At 32.6% G+C, this 24,176-nt stretch overlaps 1 protein-coding gene across 3 annotated transcripts in view; it reads left to right on the top strand.

The window, feature by feature from the left end:
- Nucleotides 1–7,139, top strand: part of LOC114332274 (transcription factor Dp-1) — a 487,697-nt gene extending 480,558 nt beyond the window's left edge. For all 3 annotated transcript variants that reach the window (XM_050648210.1, XM_028282048.2, XM_028282047.2), the window contains exon 10: nucleotides 6,819–7,139. In XM_050648210.1, coding sequence (XP_050504167.1) covers nucleotides 6,819–7,042 — 224 coding nt within the window. In that variant the 3' untranslated portion in view covers nucleotides 7,043–7,139. The remainder of the gene's footprint in view (nucleotides 1–6,818) is intronic.
- The last annotated feature ends 17,037 nt before the right edge of the window (nucleotides 7,140–24,176 follow it).

Raw genomic sequence — 24,176 nt, 5'->3', positions numbered from 1 at the left:
TGGCGGCTTTAATATTGAGTTTATTCAAAAAACAATATTTATTTGTCAAATAAACATTTTTTCCTGTTTTTTCTGACAGCAGTAAAATGTATTTTAAGTTAAATATATTACACAAATTCTTCTTTTTGTCAATAAATTTACATAATTAAAAAAAAAATTTTTGGACACCCTGTATAAATAATTAGTTAATGTTTATATTACTGAATAGAGAATTGAATTACCTTGTAAATAAGCTATCACACGACCCCTATTCTCATTAAAAAAAATTATAGATGACGTCATCACGTACAGATGGGTGACGTCACCAGTATGATACATATGTCAAAAAGTCGCAATTTGAAAATAAAAATTGACCTGTTTTGGGATTTTTTACCAAAATCGTCCATTCTCTAGAAAATGAATTTATTCCAACCTTTACGTGCTCACTTTTAAAATATTGTATTATCTCGGAATATCCAACTATTAATGAAAATATTTTTACGTTTCCTTAAAAGTTTACACATATGTATTGTTTTCACAATGACTGATTCAGTTACAGACAAAAATCACAATGAATAAAATATCACTATCGTAAATTAGCCCACCTCTAGACTCGTTCGGTTGATTTAAAACAGAATGAAATGGTAAATGTAGGCGGGCTTTTGCATTTACGTAGCTTAGTTCAGAATCTAGCAGTCGACTGAGGTATTGTACTTGTATAATATAATAATTATTTGAAGATATTTTGTTGGCCAACCGCCTAGAGCCGAAATACATGTATTGGCTATGATCCGTTTAAATATCGCTGGACCTGTATATTATTAATATGTAGAATCATAAGATTCGATTCCAGCAATAAAATTGCTGGTAAATAACTTTTCTATTCTCTTTATTTATCTTTTCTCTATTCTCCGATAATCTGCTCAGACTAATAATTACAATATACTCTGTTGTGTATGTGGAAGAAACCAGGATTTTAGAAAGAGGGAAGTCGTTGCGCGCTCCACAGTTGCAAGTGCCGAGAAAACATATGTGCGCTCAATACTGCTTTTTGGCTGAATTCAATTTTTTTAAAATATTTGAGGTCATTTCTAAACTTAAAAGGAGTTAAAAAATGGAAAAAAATATTTCTTTTCAAAAACTAAAAGTTTACTAGTACCTTAAGCAGAAAGTAAGATATAATACTGTACTTACTATTAATTAAAAAAATTATATAATGCACCTTAATGCAGCTGTTATATTTCACTTTCATATATGTGGACGGCCGTAGCTCAGCGGAAAGATATTGATCTTTTAAGTCAGAGTGCACGAGGTCGAATCTAGCCACCAACAACATTTGCATTTCTAAAAATGATAAGAGCCGTTTACCGTGCTTCGAAGAGCACCTAAAGAGCCGTCGGTTCCCCTGGGCTAGTGTGTATCGACACTAACTACTTGAAACGGAGTTAAAATATGTATTTGGCGCTGGAACCTGTCCTAAAGGACCTCCCTGTCAAAAATGCCAGACGATATTACTATTATTACTTATTTTTCTGGACCTCAGAGGTAAACTGCACTATGTCGACATGGTGTGTTTTTATTCCTTTAACTCACTCAGCTCTCCAAGAGCTTTTTAGAGGTATACTACACTTGGTATACTACACGAAAAGGAAATTACCAAAAAAATAGAACACTGTGTTCAAATAATTTGAGAGGTAAAAAGCGCCATGTAAACTTGGGTGTTTTTACCTCACAGTTACTAACTGCGTGCTGATGGCAAACAACACTATGTTGACTTAGTGCACTGAGCACCTAGCGGCAAACGGGTTATATTGGGACCGTGCAAGTTCGGCAAAGCGGCCTCTATTTCTACGCTCTTTACTTTTATTCGCACTTTTAATTATATTGGCCAATTATATTAGTCCTGGTTGCTAGATAATTGTCAAGGCCATAGTCCAAAAAAATAATAAGAAAAAATAAGATGCAGGTTATGTTATGCAAACGTAAACAATTGTATGTAGTAAATAAAATTAGTTATTAAAATGCAGTACTGCAAGCAAAATACAAATAATTAAATTTACCTTTATATAATAATTGCATATCATATCAATATTGTGGAGCAATATATAATTTTCCTGCTTCAATGACAGAGGGTATGAAATATACGTCAATTTGACAATTTCAATTTCTCCGCGACTCGCGCACGGTCGTTTCTCGTTTCCCTTCCAAGTACTTGCACACCGCGAATATAACTGTTCTTCTTAACAGAAATAAATCTCTCTTGTTTTTATCTATTCTTTTTTTAGACAGTTGTTGTTTTTATAAAAATCGTGGTTATTAATACATTGTAATAAACAATCAACAAATACTGTGTACCTTCTCTTAAAAATTGGTGTTTCTATTTCGAATGGTAATATACACATAGTTTCAAAAGTTATGCATCACTTAAAATTATACTGAATTAAAAAAATATATAAAAGAAACAGAAATAACAAGTATTATTAAATGTTATTATTTTGTTGAGCCACAATATGTCAGCAACAAATTGACAACATTGTTGTTATTTCTGTTTTATTTCAAGAGTCAATAAATACAGTCCCTGCTCAATTTATTAGACTCACCTTAGAAAAAGCCAGTTTTTTAATTTCAAGCACCTTAAAAGTATGTTCAAAGTGATACGGAACTGCTAATTGGGTTAAATAATAATTACTTAATAATTGTGAAATATAATTTAAGTTAAAAATGAAAACATTTTTTAAATTGTGAAAACTTGACAGATGGTAATAGAATGTGCTAAAAATGCACAAGGACTCGACTTTTTTCAACATTAGTTTTTTAGTTAAATTAGTGATTGGCGTTCAGTTTTCGTAAAATTTGTAGTGGTGAGTGTTAATATTGTTCTATATTAATGTTTATTTGAATTTGTTCAATTTATTTTAAGATATTAATACAAATATGTTAATTTTTAAAAGACGAATATCTCAGATTGAAATTTTTTCATATGAGTGATTGTAAAAATCTGTCTGTTAAGCAAATCTCTTCTGCTACTGCTCTATTACAAAATACCACATGTACCAAAGAGAAATAGCAAAAGAATATGGCATATCTTTATCGCCAGTTCAAATGTTGGGCTAAAAAATTAAAGAGACACATCCTGTTACATCGGTTTGGAGGGGTCGGTATGGCCGAAATATTTCAGTCATCCCCAGAGGGCAACGAATTTTAAAGAATTTGGCTGTAAAACACAGAAGAGTCACCCATAGCGATATAGCCAATAAATTGGAAGAATCAGAGTGTTAAGTATCGGAGTCCACTGTACGCCGAAATTTGTACAGTATGGGATTCAAATGTCATAGGGCAGTTGAGGAACCAAAACCACCACCACAAATGTCAAAGAAACGCTTAGTTTCGGCCAATTTGCACAAAAATTATATGGCAATAGAGTCTTTATGCAAATTGGCCCAAACTTAGCGTTTTTTGAGCATTTGTGGTGAAAGTTGGTTATTTTCTTGGTTCCTCAACTGGCCTATGAGATTTGAGTCCCATACTGTACAAATTTCGGCGTACAGTGGACTCCGATACTGAACACTCTGATTCTTCCAATTTATTCCGTATATGGCAATGGGTGACTCTTCTGTGTTTTACAGCCAAATTCTTTGCCCTCTGGGGGTGACTGAAATCTTTCTACAGTAACGACCCCTCCAAACCGATGTAACAGGATGTTTCTCTTTTTTTGACTCAACCTTCGAACTGACGATAAAGATATGCCATATTTTTTGCTATTTCTCTTTCATACATGTAGTATTTTCTAAAAGAGCAGTAACAGAAAAGAGCAGTAACAGAAAAGAGCAGAAAAGATTTGCTCAACAAAAAGATCTTTACAATCACCCATATGAAAAAATTCCAAACGAAGACATTCGTCTTTTAGAAATTTACATATTTTTATTATTATGTTAAAATAAATTAAACAAATTAAAAACTAACATTAATAAAGACTAATATTAACACTTACTACTGCAACTTTTACGAAAATTTGAATATCAACCACTAATTTAATTAAAAAAGTAAATTTAAAAAAGTCGAGTCATTGCACCTTTTTAGCCCATTCTATTGCCGTCTGCCAAGTTTTCACAATTCAATCAAAAAGTCTCACCATCTTTAACTTAATTATGTAGCACGATTATCAAGTAATTGTTATTTAACCCATTCAGCAGTACCGTATGACTTTGAACATACTTTTAAGGGGTTTAAAAGAAAAAAAACTGATATTTCTAGGGTGAGTCTAATAAATTGAGCAGGGACTGTACATATTGGTTCATTAATAATAATGTTCTATTTGTGATAAAATATAGACAATTAAATGGACAACCAAACAACATACCTTGTGCCTGGTACATACAAAACAAGAATGTGTGTGTACTTTGTACGCACGTAAGAAGTTATACTTCTACTACATATTATGTGATTTTTAAGACAATACCAAAAATTTAAAAAAATAAAAGAATAAAACGCACACAAACACATTGAAAAATGCCACAAAGAAAAAATGATTTCTGAACGATAATAATTGTTGGAAAAAATTTTAAATACGCATTTTCTGAAAAAAAAATTATATAACAAATATACTTACAATCATAACATGTATAAAAAAATAAAAAAATAAAACTTGCACCGGGAATTGAACCCTTGAATGCTTGCCGCTTTGACTCGTAATCGAAGCGTAGACTCACTCGTCCAATCCGACATTACTTATCATGTGGAAAAATACGGTAACTGAACGTTTTACTGTTTGACACTTGTTTTGAAAATTGAATTATGTAGGTTAAATTTTGTGGAAGAAAATATAAAAATATAACAAAACAGTAAGAAAACAATATATTAGATGAAGATTGGTAGAACTTTTGTTGGTAATCAAATTAAGTATGTAAATCAAAGCATTACATAGGTACCTACTAGATAAATAAATCTACGCCAAAAAATCATAATTTAAAAATAAAAATCGAACCTAATTTGGGATTTCTCTCTAAAATCCGCATTCTTGAGAAAATAAATGTATGTATTTCAACCTAATCCAAATGTATAATTACAATATGATTATAATAAAAACTATTTACCAAATTAGAATGAGTTTTCCTTGTCCAAAATAGTCCAAAAGTCCAAAAATATAGGTATATGAATACTATTTAAAAAGGCAGTCTAACTATTAACTAACTTTTGTTTGTTGTTTCTTTTCACACAAATTTTAAAACGCAACAACCATAAATAATCTAACTACAGCTGTGCCACAGTCGCCATAATGAATAATTTTTGACATGTCATTTGAACATCCAATCAGAACAAAGTTATAATGCGCATGCGCCCGGTCGCCAGGTTTTCCCATATAAAAATTTACCCTCTATCGCCGGTAAAGAAGTATAACTTCAAAAACCTATTTAGTATTACAATGGTATTAGCTCATAATAACCATTTAAATCTTTTATAGTGCGTCTAATAATTTGGCCAGAGACTGTATACTACGGAAAAAACAAAATCTGTTAAGATTGTTATCAGGTGTTAAGCACCTGATGTTAGCGTTTAGTGAAGCGTTTTAAAGAATTCTTCAACTCACTTTTATATTTTTATATATAATAGAGCTTGATAATTTTACAACACTATATTTTCGGCCAACTTTTGTGAATTTAAACCAGATTTTTCACTTTCTCAGCTATTATATTTTTATTATGTTTCTTAGCGACAAAAGTTTCCTATTTTACGACATATTATAGAGCTTTAAGAACTTTGTGTTCGCCGACACCGACCCTAATTATTATACAGGTTATTTTTAATATCATTTTAGATAAATACGATAAGTGATAAAATAGTATTGGGTATTTCGCAATATTGGGTATAATCAGCAAGTACCTATACAAAAATATTTTGGCCGATATTAACAGAACTGGAATTTCTATGAAATGGGTTTTAAAAATAATGAGATTATTTGGCCGCGTCCGTATTATATAAATGGCCGTTATTACAGGTTGCCGATTTTGACAGGTGGCCGTTAACACAGGCTTTACTGTAATAACATTTAACTAAAATAAAAATTTGTTTCATGAGAAGTACCTAGCTAATTTTTTTGGCTTAAATACCTTTTTCTACAACCGTGTTAAAAATGCAACTTTTAGCACTCCATACGAGCGTTAAAAATGCTACTTTAAGGCACTAGTGCTTTAAAAATTTTATGGCACTGCAGTTCGTATTGACTGTATAGGCAATTCTGATGTAATGTCAAAAAAATATAAAAATGTAATGTCGGTCAAGTTCAAGTAAAAGTTTTTGTAGATATTTCCCTGTAATTACGTTTGTAGAAAAAATATTGTATGATATGCGTGTTAAAAGTACATTTTTAAGGCACTCATGTGAATTGCAGAACTCGCTTCGCTCTTTCTGCAAACTTTCACATGCGTGCCTTAAATGTGTACTTTTAACACATATCATAAATAACTATTAAATTCATTAAATATTTTATAAGTATAGATCAAATCTATCAAGAGGTAAACTGCACTATGTAACTGTAAATTACCATTAATTACAGTAATTATGGCAAATGTTAACGTTTTATTAATTGGATTGTACAAACTAGTTATATGTTATGATTAAAATACGATCACATTGTCTTTCAGACCGAAAGATACCTAATTATGGGATATATAAGATTTTTAAAATATTCAAACTGCTCTACTGAAAAGTTGCTTAAAATGACACAGTGTAGTTTACCTCCCAGGTCCAGATTTATGTAATATTATTTACGTTTGAGACTTTTAATTTTGAATGGACTTTTTGTACTTCTACTTTTATTATAAATCATTATTTTTTTTAAGAAATATACAATGGTACTCATCATTCATTGGAACAACTTCTCGACGAAGCTAACGCAGGCACTAGCTCCCTCTCGATGCTCAACGCTGATGAGTTCGTCGAAGCACGCCTGGACGAAGAGAATTCGCGCCAATCCTCGAGTTTTGATCCTCTGTCACCAAGTCCTCACGAGTTTTCAGAAGACGAAGCCGAATCTGACATTTCCAGCGACAACGATGTCCATTAGTATTTATTATAATTCGTCTCACTGAAAACACGGAGATTTTTACCTATTTTGTTATTCTTCTTCTTAATAACAAATGAAAAGATTGGTTGAAAATGTGTATAGTTTTATATCTATTGTTAACTGATCTCTCGACATTGTCTGTTTATTTTTGAATTGTCTCTTAGAGTTTACGTTTTATTCAATATTGTTTCGAATCTATTTTTTTGTGGCATCTTATGTAATTTACTATTTTAATTGGGAAATAAGCCACAATTTAAATTGGAAATTTATTTTATTGACGTTTCGACTTCCACTTCGGAAATTGTTGTCGAAATACTGATTTCTGAAGTGGAAGTCAAAACGTTAATAAATCAATTTCCAACTTAAATTGTGGCTTATTTCCCAATTAAACTAGTAAATTATGTTTTATGTACCCTAATGAGGGCAGGAAATCGTTTAGTTCAGGGCGCATCTGTTTTGAGATGGACGTTGAGAGGTGACTGATATTTTTTTGCAGAAATTGCTTGGAATTAACTCATATAATAATAATTGAGTTATCCTCCCACTCAAAAACGCCCGGAACATTGTTTAAATAATCAAAACGTCAAAAAATGAAGGAAAATTCGATTTTTTTCTTCGTTTTTTGATTATAACTTTAAAAGTAGGTATTCACTTTCGAGAAAAGTTGCGTAATTAAATTTCCTACAATATAGGATTGGTTAAAAATTTTAAAAATTGTCACCGTTGTTGCAAAATAGCAATAATTGCGAAAAAAAAAAACATAAAAAACAAGTATTCGCATTTTACGTTTTTAAACCATTTACGCTACACTTAGGAACTTATATTTTACCCAGAAAGACTTTATGACATAATAAAATAATACTGTAAATTGAATTAAGATCAATTCAATAGATTTTGCAAAATAAATTTTGCAATCCAGCTTTAGCAAAAAAATTCATTTTTTCAAAATGTTGCGGGACTGAAAATAAAGCAGATAGGAACTTGAAATTTTTTTACATATAGAAGAATACTGTACCTTTCATTTGCAATTTGCAAAATTAAAATCGGTTAACTACCATGGTATCAGGAATTTTTTTAAATAAACATTAATTTTTGGTGCTACGCGCAGGACAGCGGTATTCGATTTACGCAAGTTGATTTCCACCAAAATTTTTTCCAATCTTTATGTAATATATTATTTTCTTACTATATATTTTGTTGTATTTTAATATTTTAATTCCACAAAAATCAAACTAATTTGATTATTGTTTGTGAAATATTGTTTAAACAATTGCATATGTTTAAAAATAATAAACTTTTATTCTCGTAAGTTAAAATATATGAACAAAGAAAGTTTTTACTAAAAAAGTGTTATTTCAAAGGACAGAGTATGTGTTTTTATTTTGCAATAAACAAATTTATTTATTTATATCGAAATGTACTAAAAATTAAAATCTATCAATCATTATCAAAGGCAATCGGAATGTCCAATCAGAGCAAGCGTATCCTCTGTCCTGCGCGTAGCACCAAAAATTAATGTTTATTTAAAAAAATTCCTGACGTCGTGGTAGTTAACCGATTTTAATTTTGCAAATTGCAAATGAAAGGTACAGTATCCTTCTATATGTAAAAAAATACAACTTGCTGTCTGCTTTATTTTTAGTCATTACAAAATTTATTTTGCAAAATCTGTTAAAACTATCTTAATGACAGTAATGTTTTACATATTATATCGAAAGTTTTTCTGGGTGAAATATGAAGGTCCTAAGTGTAGCGTAAATGGTTGAAAAGGGTAAAATGCGAATACTTGTTTTCTTATGGTTTTTTCGCAATTATTGCTATTTTGCAACAAGGGTGACAATTTTTAAAACTTTTAACTAATCCTATATTGTAGAAAATTTAATTACGCAACTTTTACGTCAGTGCAACTTTTCTCGAAAATGAATACTTTTAAAGTTATAATCAAAAAACGACGAAAAAAATCGATTTTTCCTTCATTTTTTGACATTTTGAATATTTTAACAATGTTCCGGACCTTTTTGAGTGGGAGGATAACTCAAATATTATTATATGAGTTATTTTCAAGCAATTTCTGCAAAAAAATATGAGTCACCTCTCAACATCCAAATGTACTAATGATTTCATATACTATGGTCAACATTAATAATTGCAGGTTTAACTCATTTGTTTTTTTTTTAATTATCTCAACTATTTTTGCCCCATTAGTAGCTGTTGTTTTCTCTGATAACCATGTAGTATATAAATAGACCAGATTTTTCGACAAAAATACATTTTATTTTCCAATATACGCGCTTACTTGCTCAACAAATTTAATCTAACTAGAAGTGCCAGATTATATTATAGAGTAATTTAATTATAGATATTCCAAACAAATATAGGTACATATTTCAAACGTATGCAGTATAAAATCCAGAGTCTGCTGCTTTAAATTGAAAGTTTAGAGTGGAATTGAGTTTATGAGTAGCTCTTTCCTCTCAATCCGGGTGTTATTCATTATATTTTGTTGCCGTGTCTTAGTGAGCACCTACATTGGATCCGTATTTCTCCGATCCGACGTCGGATTGAAAACAAACTGAAGGTATTAAAGCGTAGTGTCTACACTGCAGTGGGAAGCCCGATCCGATATCGGGCGATTTACGCTTTAATACCTTGAGTTTGTTTTCAATCCGACGTCGGATCGGAGAAATACGGATCCAATGTAGGTGCAGCCTAAGACGTAGCAACAAATATTGTCTAATAGGTTCATCATTAAGTACTTACCTTTTTCTGAAACATTCATAACTGTTCCTTTCACAAAAATCACTTGAATAAGGAATATAAAAAAATACAAAATCTTACAAAAAAGTGTAAAAAAAATCCCACAACTAAATACAAGGTGATTCAGTGAAACGGTACGATTTGGCAACGCTGCTGACGATAAAATAGAGGAGCCGCGGGCTTGCGACGTAAACGTTGTGAATCTAAAGAGTGGGAAGTTTAGTTATCATGGAGAAGTGGTCGGGTGAACAACGCGCATTTGCTGTGAAAGCTTATTACAAAAATGGTGAAAGTCTTGTGCGTGTATAACGAGCGTTTCGTTTTACACTAAAATTTGCCACCCCGCGCTGCAGTTCCCTCTAACATGGCTATTAAGACTTGGGTTAGGAACTTTGAAAGTAGTAGTTCAACATCACAGAAAAGAGATGGCATTGTCAGAACTGCTCGCACATCACAGAATATTGAAGCGGTACGAAATTCATTACACGCGAGTCCTCGAAGATCCCTGCGACGACGAAGCTTAAATCTGGGATTATACCACTACGAGCAGAATTTTGCATAGAGATCTCCAGTATCATTCATACCATTGTGTAAGGCCTTAACGGTCTTGATTATCCAAATTCTGCTCGTACATAGTTATATAGCTTAATCCCAGATTTATGCTTCGCCGTCGCAGGGATCTTCGAGGACTCGCGTACAATGAATTTCGCACCGCTTCAATATTCTGTGGTGTGCGAGCAGTTCTGACACTGCCACCTCTTTTCTGTGATGTAAAACAACTACCTTTAAAGTTCCTAACCCAAGTCTTAATAGCCATGTTAGACGGAACTGCAGCAAGGGTTGGAAATTGTAGTGTAATCGAAACACTCGTTTTACACACACAAGACTTTCACCATTTCTGTAATAAGCTTTGATAACTAAACTCTCCACTCTCTAGATTCACAACGTTTACGTCGCAAGCCAGCGGTTCCTCTATTTTATCGTCAGCAGCGTTGCGAAATCGTACCGTTTCACTGAATGCAAAATGCAAAAAAAATTTAACGAAGTGGGTGCTGTAAAATTTGTTTGGTAAAGCTATTTGGGGTAGGTGTGGTTCCACATAACGTCACATACCTGTCTAGATTTGGGGTAAAAAAATGCTAGTTTTTGAAATTCCCATTTTTTGTTAGCTTTTTATGAAAAATACCACTCTACTTTTCAGGAAATATAACAATATAGTTTCAATAGCAATCTGCATTTTGTTATTATCTACAAACAAAAATTTACAGACAGTGTGGATAATGTGGGTGCATTTTTTAAGGTACATATTAACAATATGTATTTGAATTTAATCTTTTATCATTAAGTGAAATTTATTTTTAATCTCAGACATACTTGTCTGACTTATCATCAAAAAATTATGTTATGAATAAGCAAAAATATAACTTAACTAATCACATTCTTCAGTATCAAAGAGAAACTCAAGTGTTTTTCTTCAAATATTTAAGATGGAATTCGAATTTTTATAAAAAAAACTTTTGTTCGAATATTTAAGTGTGAGACACAGATTAAAACCTTATACAGGGTAACCCGGGTTAGGGTAGGGTAACCGGATCCTCATTAAGTATGGAATAATCTCATAAAAGTAACAGCTATTGAACTTTAACATTTCTTAAGAAAAGCCTGTAAACATAGAATCTAAACTATGTATGTTATCATGTGTATGACATGAATCAAGCCATATCTAGATTTAGATAATAATATAGACTTTCAACAACTACAGGGTTTATTTAATTGCTTGGTCAGAAATTCCTCAAAGTGAAAAACATTTTCCACAAGGAAAGAAAATTTTTCCTGTAGTTGGCTGTATACCATCAATCACAAAAATTGGAATAAATCCTTTGTAAAAGGTATAAAATTTTATTAAAATCCCTAAAGGGCTACATCAGAACTAAACGTTTTCGATTTTATTACAAAATCATCATCAGTGAAGACAGTCTGGATGCTAGCTGAGCCACCAAAGAAATATGGGGTAATAACTCTGCAAATATAAAATGTATGCTTTATAGATGCATTAAAATGCCTTGTGATGGGCAAATGGCAACAGGAATAATGCCCTAAGGTAAGGTATTTAACTTCCCAACATGTGGGATACAAAAAATTGAGTTGTTTACATTTCGATGACTTTACGGCAACTCTTCAACTTCAGTTGCCGTAAAGTCATCGAAATGTAAACAACTCAATTTTTTGTATCCCACATGTTGGGAAGTTAAATACCTTACCTTCCTTAGGGCATTATTCCTGTTGCCATTTGCCCATCACAAGGCATTTTATGTAAATATGCATCTATAAAGCATAAATTTTATATTTGAAGGGTTATTACCCCGATATTTCTTTGGTGGCTCAGCTATCATCCAGACTGTCTTACACTGATGATGATTTTGTAATAAAATCGAAAACGTTTTGTTCTGATGTAGCCCTTTAGGGATTTTAATAAAATTTTATAACTTTTACAAAGGATTTATTCCAATTTTTTTGAAAAACATTTTAGTCTTCACAATAAGTGCGTAGCCACACTGGTAAATTTTCTTGCTGCGTCAACAGATATTCTACATTTTCCTTTGAAATTGTTAAAAAATTTATTTGATGCGGTATTTATTGGAGGTTGTACATTGTTTTGAGAATATTAACAGGAGGTCGCGATCTTTATCTGGAATGGTGGTTAGAAAGAGGTTTATGTATCAAAAAATGGCCAAAGTGTTCGCTGTTTACATATTTATTATGTCATTATGCAAGCTAAGACTGTGTCTAATATTAACCCATTTAACGCCGAAACTTTTATTCTTTTATATTGATGAGATATTTAATTTTTAGGCTTATTAAGGATGACAGAAATAAAGTATCGAAGAAATTTTGCAAAAAATACGATAGGTTTTTCAAAAAAAGGTGTCCTTTTAAAAAGACGGTGGCATAATCAATGATTGCGAATAACAAAATAATTAATAGTACCAAAATTTTAAAACGAAAGTTTTATTCTAATTATTTCAACAAATTAACATACAAAAATCTTAAATATCTAGTTTGTATGATATTTATAAAAGCATTGTTTTGGATGTAGTGCTACATTACATTTATTGCAGCAAAAATTACATTTTTTGTGGCAAGCAGCACAACGAGTTTGAGTATCCTTATAGACAATAAGGTGGTCCATCCGATCGTATCTTGAGTGACTATGCAAATTGGCTGAAGGTTTGCTAGGCCCTCTTTTTGTTGTCTTTTTAAAAGATTCAAGAATGCCTACTGTAATTGTGCGACGATGCTGTAAATGATCCATTTTACCGCCACTAATTCTATGAAGTTGCCAGGCATTTTGTTCTGCTAGATCCACTATGTGGCTTATTATGGGAAAATACCATTTCTTGCCACGGATGGCTACTCTGTAGTAACTGATATTTTCATCTGCCCGATCGACGCCACCCATGTTTTCATTATACTGTTTTATAATATTAGGTTGATCAACAAGCACCTTCTTTTTTTCTTTTTGAGAATACCGTTGTACTTGCTTTGTTGGGTATATTTGATTATGATTGGATATTATTGAAACAACATTATTGTCATTCCATTTGCAAACTACTATTTCACTTTCTTCTGCCGTGCAGTAGTCAAACGAACCCCTTTCTTTTTCAGTGTGTCTGAACCCTCAATATCACAATCTTTACCTAGGCGATTTTCTCTTATTGTACCTGTTCCTTTACATCCCCTTGATGTAAGTTCTTCCAAAAGGAGCAGCGTGGTAAAATAGTTGTCAAAATATATATCATAGGGTAATTTGGAAGCTTTGACTTCTAGGGCATCAACAAATTGTAAGACAATACTAGGTCCCAAACCAAGAAGTTTATATTTATCTTGAATAGTGGATGAAGATCCCTGATATGGATCAAACCACTCCACATAACCTAGCCTAGTAGTCCCCATCCAAAACTTATATCCCCATCTGATAGGTTTACCACGGATAAACTGCTTGGATCCATGTTTTCCATAATACGGAACCATTGACTCATCCAAGCTGTGGTGTTCTTCTTGTGGTGCTAAATCAAGAAATTTTTGATTCATTACATCAATTAGTGGTCGAACCTTTGAAAATTTGTCCTGTGTATCTAATTTTGCATTGTCGCAGCAATGAATATTCTGCATAATCAATCTGAAACGGTTTCTAGACATTGCATTGGCTACAAGGTCGTGAGTAGAATCAGGAGATTTTTCCCAGTACATATCTCGCCTAGGAACACTCATATATCCACTATATAATAAAATTCCAATAAAGCATTTAATTTCGTTTGTTGTAATATCGCCTTCACGGTTATGTAAATTGGCGTACATATTTGAAAATTCAACAAGCATCTGGATAACTGTATCATCAAAAAATAAGAAAAAAGTATCTACCGGGGAAATGATGTTTTTTGGACCTTCTATTATACTCCAACTTGAAATCTTGCTATCTATATCTCTCTTGGTCCATCGATAGTTTTTGCGGCGTTTGCTCTTCTGTTCTTTCACATTTACTGTAGGAGCTGCTTGTTTTTTAGACTTTGAAGTATTCTTTTTAGAGTGCGGCAAGGGGATGTCGTCTTCATCTTCTTTTATATCGGATTTGGTATGGGTTTTTGGATCATTTATGACTATCTCTGCCTCCCCTCGTAGTTGATTTCCTGGCAAGTTACTTATTTCCACAGCATCTTCATCACCGCTGTCCTCGTCAGTCTCTTCCCCATCTTTGGGTGGAAAAATAATTATGTCATCAGGAAGTTCATTATCTGACAGATTTTCTATCTCGTCCATTAACTCACTTAAAGTCAAAGGTTTTGTCCAGTACCTAAAACAATATTCATACTTAGTATAGCGAAAAACGCCACCGTTCTTTATAAAGAACACCAAACTTTGATAACCAATATACAAAAATAATACTAATTTTTCTATTATATAACTTTTTATATATAATAATAAAGGCATTTTAAATACATACATAAAATATCTTTGAAATTAAGGGATCTAAACAATATATTTTACTCACCTTCTATCAGTCATGTTTGGAAACTGTAAACAGTCTTTCAGGTAACCTCAAAAATTATGCAGAAAACACCAGATTTATACAATAATTGTTAATTTTATTTAATAAAATGGCTTCTTATTACACGAAACAGCACGCCATCTCTTAATAACTAGCAAAATAATTAAGTTACAGGCATCTTTGTAGCGAGGTCTTTTAAAAGGACGGTGGCCTTAAATGGGTTACCGGTCAACATTAGGATATTATACATCCGCTTTAGGGTAAGAACAGAAAAGTGGGTCGCGGTGGAGGTGGAGGTCGCGGTCGATGTCGATATCCATGTAAAACAAACACATTTTAGTGAATGGAAGAGAACAGAGCAGGTAAGTCACGGTGGAGGTTTAGCGCGATGCCATCCAGGAGGTTTACATCAATGCTTTTGAAAATAAAATGAGTTTGTTTTACTTGGATGTCTACTGCGCGGCCTACAAGGATGCTTCCCTGTGATTGGTCCGTTCGAAGCCAAGTTGTCATTACCTGCTCTATTTGAGTTGATACTTTTTATATAATCCCTTTTTTGTATTCAGTTTATTTTTGAATTTCTACAGTATGTACTTAAATTCACTAAATTTTTGAAATATGAAGGAGGATCTGATTATTTACAGCTGACATTTCATCACTATCATCACTTGATAGTGGTTCTAGCTCGACTGACAGCGCAGGTGACCTACACCTCGACCTCGACCCACTTGTTCTGTTCTTACCCTTAGTCATTTTTGAGATATTTTATACTCACTTTATTAAAAACTAGTTCCGTTGAACTTATAGTAATATTTAACTTATTATTATTTAACTTGTCTTTACAATAAATATGACTTACATTTTATTTAATGATAAATGCCTTAAAAGTGCACTAAAATTTATAAATTCGATATTTATTTATTTTATAATTTCAGGTTAATATATAAATTTTTATTAACATATAAATTGTTTTCTATACTATTTGACATATTATTTTGTTTTCGTTATTTCATGCGGATCATAAATATTTTTTATTATTAACCAATTTGTTTTCTTGAAACATATGATAAAGGGTCTTATTACATCTTATTGTTTATGTATAAAAAAACTGTATATGTTTAAAAAAAATAAATTTGTGCGAAATACAAGGAAGATGTTAATCAGGATTTTTTATAATGTAGCTATAACGGCATTCTGTGCCATCTATTTCCCTGTGCCTACTTCGTACCCTTACCCGATTCTTACTGTACTGTTTTGTGTACTTTCATTGGGCAGCCTTGTCTAAAGACCTCACTCAGATAACCACATACACTCAGGTGAAAAAAAAATTGATCCATGCTTTATTTCTTATTAGGTGAGCGGCAACAACCCCTAAAATTACGTTATACCGACCACGAAAATCAACTTTAAGGTGAATAACCAATTTCGGTCATTTATTATGTTTTCGTGGTCGTTGAATTCGAATATGAAGTTTATTTTTATCTAGAGTTAGTGGAACATTTTCAAAAATCAAATTTTATGCAAAAATGTGAAAACCTAATTTCGATTATTTTTCAACTTTTGGTCGCTGTATCTTTGGTCGCTGTAAATATTTCCTTTTGAAAATTTCACTGTGTCATCTTTGAAGTATTTAAATAACAATGAGATTTGTCCAAAATGTTTAAACCAATTAAAGGAGGAGTTGTTATTTTTAAACATTTTGTCGTCATATTGTGGTAGTCTCATGTTTACTTAAAGAAGTTGAGTGACAAACTTTTTATTTTATAATTTTAACCAACACAGAAATAACACACTTCATGAAGAAGTTTTCTGAAAAATTTTAAGTCAAAATATGCAATAGGAAAAAAGTTATTTGACTTTATAGACAAGCGGCACACCCCAAAAAACGCTTATTTTTCGAGATACTGACCACGGTGTGGTGAATGGCTAATTTTGGTCATACGTTATGTTTTTAATGGTACTGAAAACGAAAATTAGGTGTATTTTGAATTTTACGTGGGGGAACATTGTCAAAATCGCAATTTTACCCTAAAAATAAAAAAAATACGTTTTTTGCGTTTAACCTGCTACAACTCTGTTCTATTTTAAGGTGGTATGACACAATGTTAAAATTTATATAGTTTTTAGGTACAGTTACCGTCACTATTTCAAAATCAATCTTCAACTTAGGGGTATCTACGTGAACTGTAGACTTTCTATTTTAATAGTATCTAGTTAAAATTTCCAAAGAAAGTAGTATATTTTTTATAACTGTACTTAAAGGAGTCCATGTCATAACTTACTTAGTAACTTGTTGTAAAAATTCGTTTTGCATAATAATTTTTGAACTTCGGTAGAAAATAACTATCAGAAACGATTAACTACGCAAAAAGCTTTATTTTAAACAAAATTTCATTGTCCGTACTGCTATAATTTTTAAATTAACTGTACCTAAAGGTAAAAATTATTGTTAAAACCTGCAATCTGGGGATTTTGTTCATATTACAGCATTAAGTTGGCATTTTTCTAGTGATAAATTAGTTCCGCTGTCGCTTAATAGATGAGAAGATGAGTTCATGTGTCATTTAGTAGATGGCAGCAGTGATGTATTAAATGGCGACATATGCGCGTTTGCCGGATTTTAAGGAAATCTGCAAACAATTGAAAACGAGTTTTGTAACCACGGAAATACGATGAATCACGCGGTTTTGTTTAGAAAAGTGGCCCCACCCCCCTCTCAGTACACATTTTGGGCCTTGTTTGACTTTCAATCATGATTGTATAACTTGGTATAACGTCTCAGTGCCTTAACAATACAAATATACATATTTTATGCTTGAAACCGTGACGTTATACAAATGGTTGAAAGTTAAACGAGGCTCAAAATGTCTTAAAGTGTTTACTGGGGGATTATATTAGTTTTGACATAATACACAGATAACCTAAGCTCTAGTATGTTATGTGGGGCGTATCTAAAAACAATTTAAGTTTTATTCACTTTCTGGCAAATTTAATTTTTATAATAACGCAAATAATGCATTGTTCGGATACAATTAGCTTTTTGTAAAGAGGATGACATCGACATTTTTACACACATTACACATGACAATGGCCATTAGTATTTGTTGAGGCATTATCCTAATAAAAAAATTGTAGACAAAACAATATTGTATAATCATTGATTAATTTATGTCAAAAATTTCCGTAAGTGAAAAAAAATATTGAAATTTACTGGAGTAATAATTAGATAAACCGATATGCAGATGATACAGTTGTAGTTGCTAGCAGTATTGATGAACTTCAGCATCTTATGGACAGGGTACCTACAAAGAGCGAGTGAAAAAAGAGAATTTAACCTTCAACATAAATAAAATAAAAATAGACACTGGTGAGCAAAACTCAAAAACCTGCCAGACAATTGAAAATAAAAAACCAATTCAACAAGTAGAATTATATGTATACCTTGGAACAGTCGTCAACTCGAAATAGGATCAAAAAACCGAAATATATTCAGAGTATAACCAGAGCTACATTTAACATGAGAAATATATTCAATCATTGCGACATATCTGTCCCACTAAAAATATGGCTGCTAAAATGCTATGTATTTCCAGTCTTGTTGTATGGAGCAGAGCTGGACAATAACGGAAACATTATCGAAAAGGCTAGATGTATTCGAAATGTGGGTGTACCGACGTATCCTCAAAATATTCTGGATGACTCACACCACCAACGAATAGGTATTGCACCGAATGGGAAAACAAAAAGAAATATCTTTCACAATTAAAAAACGAAAACGTGAACACCTCGGTCATATATTATGAGACATGATAAATATCGTATACTGCAGCTGATAATATAGGGTAAAATAGAGAGTAAACGTGGACCCGGAAGAAGAAGACACTCATGGCTTCAAAACTTACGCCAATGGTTTGGACTAACATCGATCGAGTTATAGACACGCTGTAAACAAAATTTAAAATTGCTATGATGATAGCCAACTTCCACAACGGACAAGGCACATAAAGAACAAGAATTAGAAATGAGTTGAAAATGTAAAATTTTCCGAGGAAAATAAACTTTCCGTGTTGACATTCCAACATACAAATCAATGGTATCACCCTTCAGAGCTCCCAAAGCTTCATATACCTGGGCACAGAGCTAAACAGTCAACTAGACCACTCAAAAAAATTAGAAGACGCATTGAAATAGCAAGATCTGGCTTCATGAACATGCTTAAAATGCTCTGTAACCCCAAGCTATCAGTCACAATAAGATTGAGAACACTAAAGTGTTATGTGTGGTCTCTATCACTATATGGCTGTGAGAGCTGGACATTAAAACAGTATGATGTCAACAAACTGAATTCATTCGAAATGTGGATGTACCGCCGAATGCTAAGAATAAGCTGGACCACCAAAACTACAAATGAAGAAGTACTGGAAATAATGAACACACGTCCTCATCTGGTCAATACAATCAAAATTAGAAAGACGTCATATCTAGGACACATAATGCGCCATAGGGAATTTGAGTAGCTTCAGGTAATATTAGAAGGCAAAATCGAAGGTAAAAGGGGTATAGAAAGAAAGAAAAAATCTTGGCTCCGAAACATCAGAGATTGGACCCACACAACAGGGAATGACTTAATTCATCAAGCCCAGAACAGAGAGAAATTTGCCATATTGATCGCCAACCTCAATAGAGAAGGCACTTATTAGGAGGAGGAGGACAACGCAAGAGACCCTAAGAGGTAGTTTTCTGTCCCGATTAGCTAACCTGGACATAAAATACTGGTCCTAAGGCTCAAAAATAGATAGAAAGTAACTTGTGAAGTGGTTACGATTGATTTGATTTAAGATGATAATTGGGGGTGATTTTCCCGAGGTTTTTGACCAAAAAAAAGGGATCAACTATATTTTGAGCATTTGCTTAGTTTTGATGCTACAAACTAAAAAAAAACAAAAATAGATATTTTTTAAACACTTTAAAAAAGTTGTACTGAGTTTTCCCCAAAAAAGTGCATCATTTTTTGGTTATTTCACGTTGAAATATTCACTTTGAAATTTGGCGGATATGAAACTATTTTTTATTAGCTAAAACTTTGTTTCAATTGGGTCCATAGAGGTCATAATATATAGACCTGGATCCAGCGTACCTAAAAAAAGTTAATTAATAGCAAGCTGAAAATTTGTTAATAGCTTAACGGTGTCTAGTCGGACAAACTTTGATGTATGGTAACACTGGAACAGGGGACGTTTTATTCGTGGAACAGCTTAAAAATTTGGAACGTCAGACTACGAAAACGTTCCATGTATTTTGTCGGACAGAACTTCCAATTGATTTGTTAGCATTTCATTAAACTTTCATGTAAAAATCAGACTGGTGTTCATCACCAACTGTGTATTTTAATGAGTGGAACACGAAGAACATGTCAAATGACAGTAATCAAGTCGGTTGTTTAGTAGTCTGATGTTTGCATGAGAGTTTAATGAAAGGGTAACAAATCAATTGGATGTTCTGTCCGACAAAATACCTGGGACGTTTTCGTAACCCCCTGTTACGAAGTTCCCCTGTTCCAGTGTTCCCTCCCGTACATCAAAGTTTGTCCGACTAGACACCGTTAAGCTATTATATTCAGCTTGCTATTAATCAAGTTTTTTTGGTACGCGGGATCCAGGTCTAATACACAATTTTTTTATACTTTTTTAGAAGCTACATATTTTTGCTAAGAATGTTTTTTTCGGATAAAATACTTATTTTTTGAGTTATTTGTAAAAGCCACCTAAAAACGTGTTTTTTACTCGCAAATAACTCGAATATTAATTTAGTGAAAAAATCCTATAGAACAAAAGTTGCTTAGAATTAGTCAGTTTATCCATTTTCAGACTTATTTTGAACGTATATTTTTTCACCCCCGAGATGGAATAAAACTCACCCTCAGGGCAAAATCTTACATCGGCACACTATCACTTTTCTTGGTTGACATGTTACCTATCTGTATGCCAAATTTCATGTTAATCCAAGCGATTATTTAAAATTTAGAGCAAAAAGTGTGATTCAATGTATATATTTACTACATACTTGTATTTCAAACAATTGCAAATTTCTTTATCAGTTTAAAATAAAAATTTTTGACCAGGAAAAGAATTAATAATTGTCACAAAATTACAAATCACATTATTACAAATATAATCTAAATACAATAAGTGATAAAATATTTCCAAATGAAACGTTTTGTATCTATTAGCATTGTTTAAAAAAAGATAAAAATTTGTCTAGTTATACAATGACTACAAATACTATTAATAGTAAGAATTTACCATTTCCACGTAAAGAATTAAACACCCTCATCACTGTAAATACAATACAAGTACGATTGAAGGCGAACAGTACCGATCGATCGGTAACGATCATAAGTTCAATTTAGTACGTGGCAACAATGCCGTCGTTAATAGAATTAAAATTCGTCGTTATTAAAATGTTCGAATATATATACGTGCTGCCATCTACTGAAAGAATTGTTAAACGTTTAGTTCCTATGATCACCAACCATTTTGACTGTGGCGTTTACATACCCCCTTAAGAGGAAACAGTAGCGATCAACAGGTAGTCAAAACGCGTTCCAAGATTGCGGCTGTAATTTTGAATATTTTTTTGAAATATTTGGCACACGTATTCGTAATATAATATAGAATGGCGGTACAGAGCCCAATTTGAAAAATATATTAATATGTGGAAATTACTCTGTAATTAAATACAATATTAAAAAAACGAGCCTGTACCGCCATTAAGAAGAACAAAAAAATAAACTTTCTTCAAATAAACTTTTTTATCCGATGCCTAGATTTTGTGTCATTTTGGAACTACTAAAATTTTTTATTTAATTAGTAGTTCCAAAATGACACAAAATCTAGGCATCGGATAAAAAAGTTTATTTGAAGAAAGTGTATTTTTTTGTCCTTCTTAATGGCGGTACAGGCTCGTTTTTTTTACATTGTATTTAACTACAGAGTAATTTCCACATATTAATATATTTTTCAAATTGGGCTCTGTACCGCCATTCTTTATTATATTTCGAATACGTGTGCCAAATATCTCGAAAAAATATTCAAAATTACAGCCGCAATCTTGGAACGCGTTTTGGCTACCTGTTGATCGCTACTGTATCACCTTAATATTTTTTTCTGAAATTTTTATAGTATATATTTCTTGCCTTTCTTAAGACAATGGGACCTGTTTCAATCTTTCTGTCTTATTATAGTAAAAGTTATGAAAATTGTTTAAAGTAAAAGGTGCAAATTCCTGAATTGCAAAGTTTAATCGCAAAAGTTGAGTGACAAAATTTTAAATTTAGCTTTTCAATCAAGTTGATCTTAAAACTTACGAGTACAAAGAACAAAATGTTTTATAGAAAAAATGGTCCAACTTTTAATCTTAAGAAAAACGTGATTTCATTTTTTTATTCTTAGTGTAAAATTGTCAATTTGACAATGTTCCCACATCTAAAATTCAACATAAACCTCATTTTCATTTTCAGCACCATCAAAAACATAAAGTAAGATCAAAGTTAGCCATTCACCACAGCTTGGTAATTAGCTCGAGAAATACGCGTTTTTGGGGGAGTGCCACTCGTTCATAAAGTCACATAACTTTTTTCCTAGTGCATCAAAAATTTTAACATAATTTTTGGCAAAATCTGATCATTTTAGCAGTGGCTAAATATAATTTCATATAGTGACATCGGCAACACTGATGAACGAACACATCACATCACTCGATCAATGTCGGCTCCGTACTTTTTAACTTCAAAGGCGGTATCGTAGTGTGTCCTTGCTGGTTTCGTTTATTATGCTGTGGCACGGGTAATGATTCAGGGACTCAACTGTACTCTCTGCCTTGTATGGATGTGAAAGTTAGCTAATGACGTAAAGAGGTAACTCTAGAATCCAAGGTTACGAAATGAGATTTCTAAGAAGAGTGAAAGGCATTACAAGACTTGAGAAATGAAGATGTAAGACAAAGAAGGCGTAAATATCTTAATAACCAATTAGAAAATAAAGCAAAGCAGACAAGTGCCTAATCCCTGAAATAAGCTAAGACTATTATCTGAAATTTGCTAGTAGCCCTATCATTTAACTAAGTATTATAGTAGGTCGATCCCATGATACTACGACAACCAGAGATAAAGCCACTTTGAGAACAACTTTTAACCGGTGCGCGCATGACGTCAGCGCCCGACAAACTTGTACGGAGACTTATGGGAAAGCATAGAGTTTTATACATTCTCGTGTTATTAAATAACTGAAATTGGCGTTCGTCTGTTCTGTTACACTGTTTAATTTATACTTTGATGAATTATTATAATCATACCAGTAAAATAATACAATATATTATGTAGGTACTGTACTAAAAAACGTAATAGTTTTTCACTGCAAAATTTAAGAGGTTTCTTGACATGCAGAAAACTTTAAATAAACCGCGTCAAATAAAAGATGGTTTATTAACAAATAATAAAAAAACTAAAGTTTCAAAAAAGTATTAAAATTACAAAAACAAAATTAAGTAGATATATTTAGATGGATTTAAAGAGGTGGTCGTTTAGCCTATTCCACTGCTCTATTGTGGTCCTCTAATTCTAGATTACATTCTTTAGTCTGGCCCTTTTTAAAAGGTCCAATAACCCAATTCTCACCGCGCATTCTTTTATATTTGCCCAAGGACATAGTAGCTTTCTGTGTAGTTTTCAGCATGTGAGTATTCCATTTCAGCCTATAATCAGTATAAACCCCAAGGTATTTTGTTTTTTTTTTTTAGCAAATGAAATCTCTGTTCCTCCCAGCACCGGTAGTTTTAAGCCTTCTAGTGCTGTCCTCTGGGTGCAGTTGGCGATTTGTTTTCTGAGCATTTACTATCAGTCTCTCTTATTTACACCGGTCGTCAACTATATTTGGGGCTACTTGCATTCTTCAGATACCAGCTGGGCAAACCTGCCCCTGATGACGATTGCTATATCGTCAGTGTATCCTAGACAAAAAAATCTTCTGTGGAGAGATTTTTGAGATCATCTACCAAGGTTGCTCAAAGTAGAGGTGACAGAACTCCTTGTGGACAGCCTCCACCTACTCTTGCCTTGATGGTTGCTTTAACGAGAGTTGATATTACTATCCTATTCTCCAGGTATAACCTTATCTGCAGGGATTGTTTATCGACTCTATGTAATCTAGATCCGATAAGTTTAGTTTCAACAGGGCCACCACGAGAAAGGTGCAATCAAAGATTACACATCCCCAATCAATGTTGAGAGTACCCAGCGTTCTTGGGATGGTTTAAGGAGGTGCAAAGTCCTAA

The sequence above is a fragment of the Diabrotica virgifera genome, chromosome 4, assembly GCF_917563875.1.
Source record: "Diabrotica virgifera virgifera chromosome 4, PGI_DIABVI_V3a".
Classification (NCBI taxonomy): domain Eukaryota; kingdom Metazoa; phylum Arthropoda; class Insecta; order Coleoptera; family Chrysomelidae; genus Diabrotica; species Diabrotica virgifera.
Note: the sequence above shows the minus strand (reverse complement) of the source record. Positions and strands in the feature narration are given on the sequence as shown.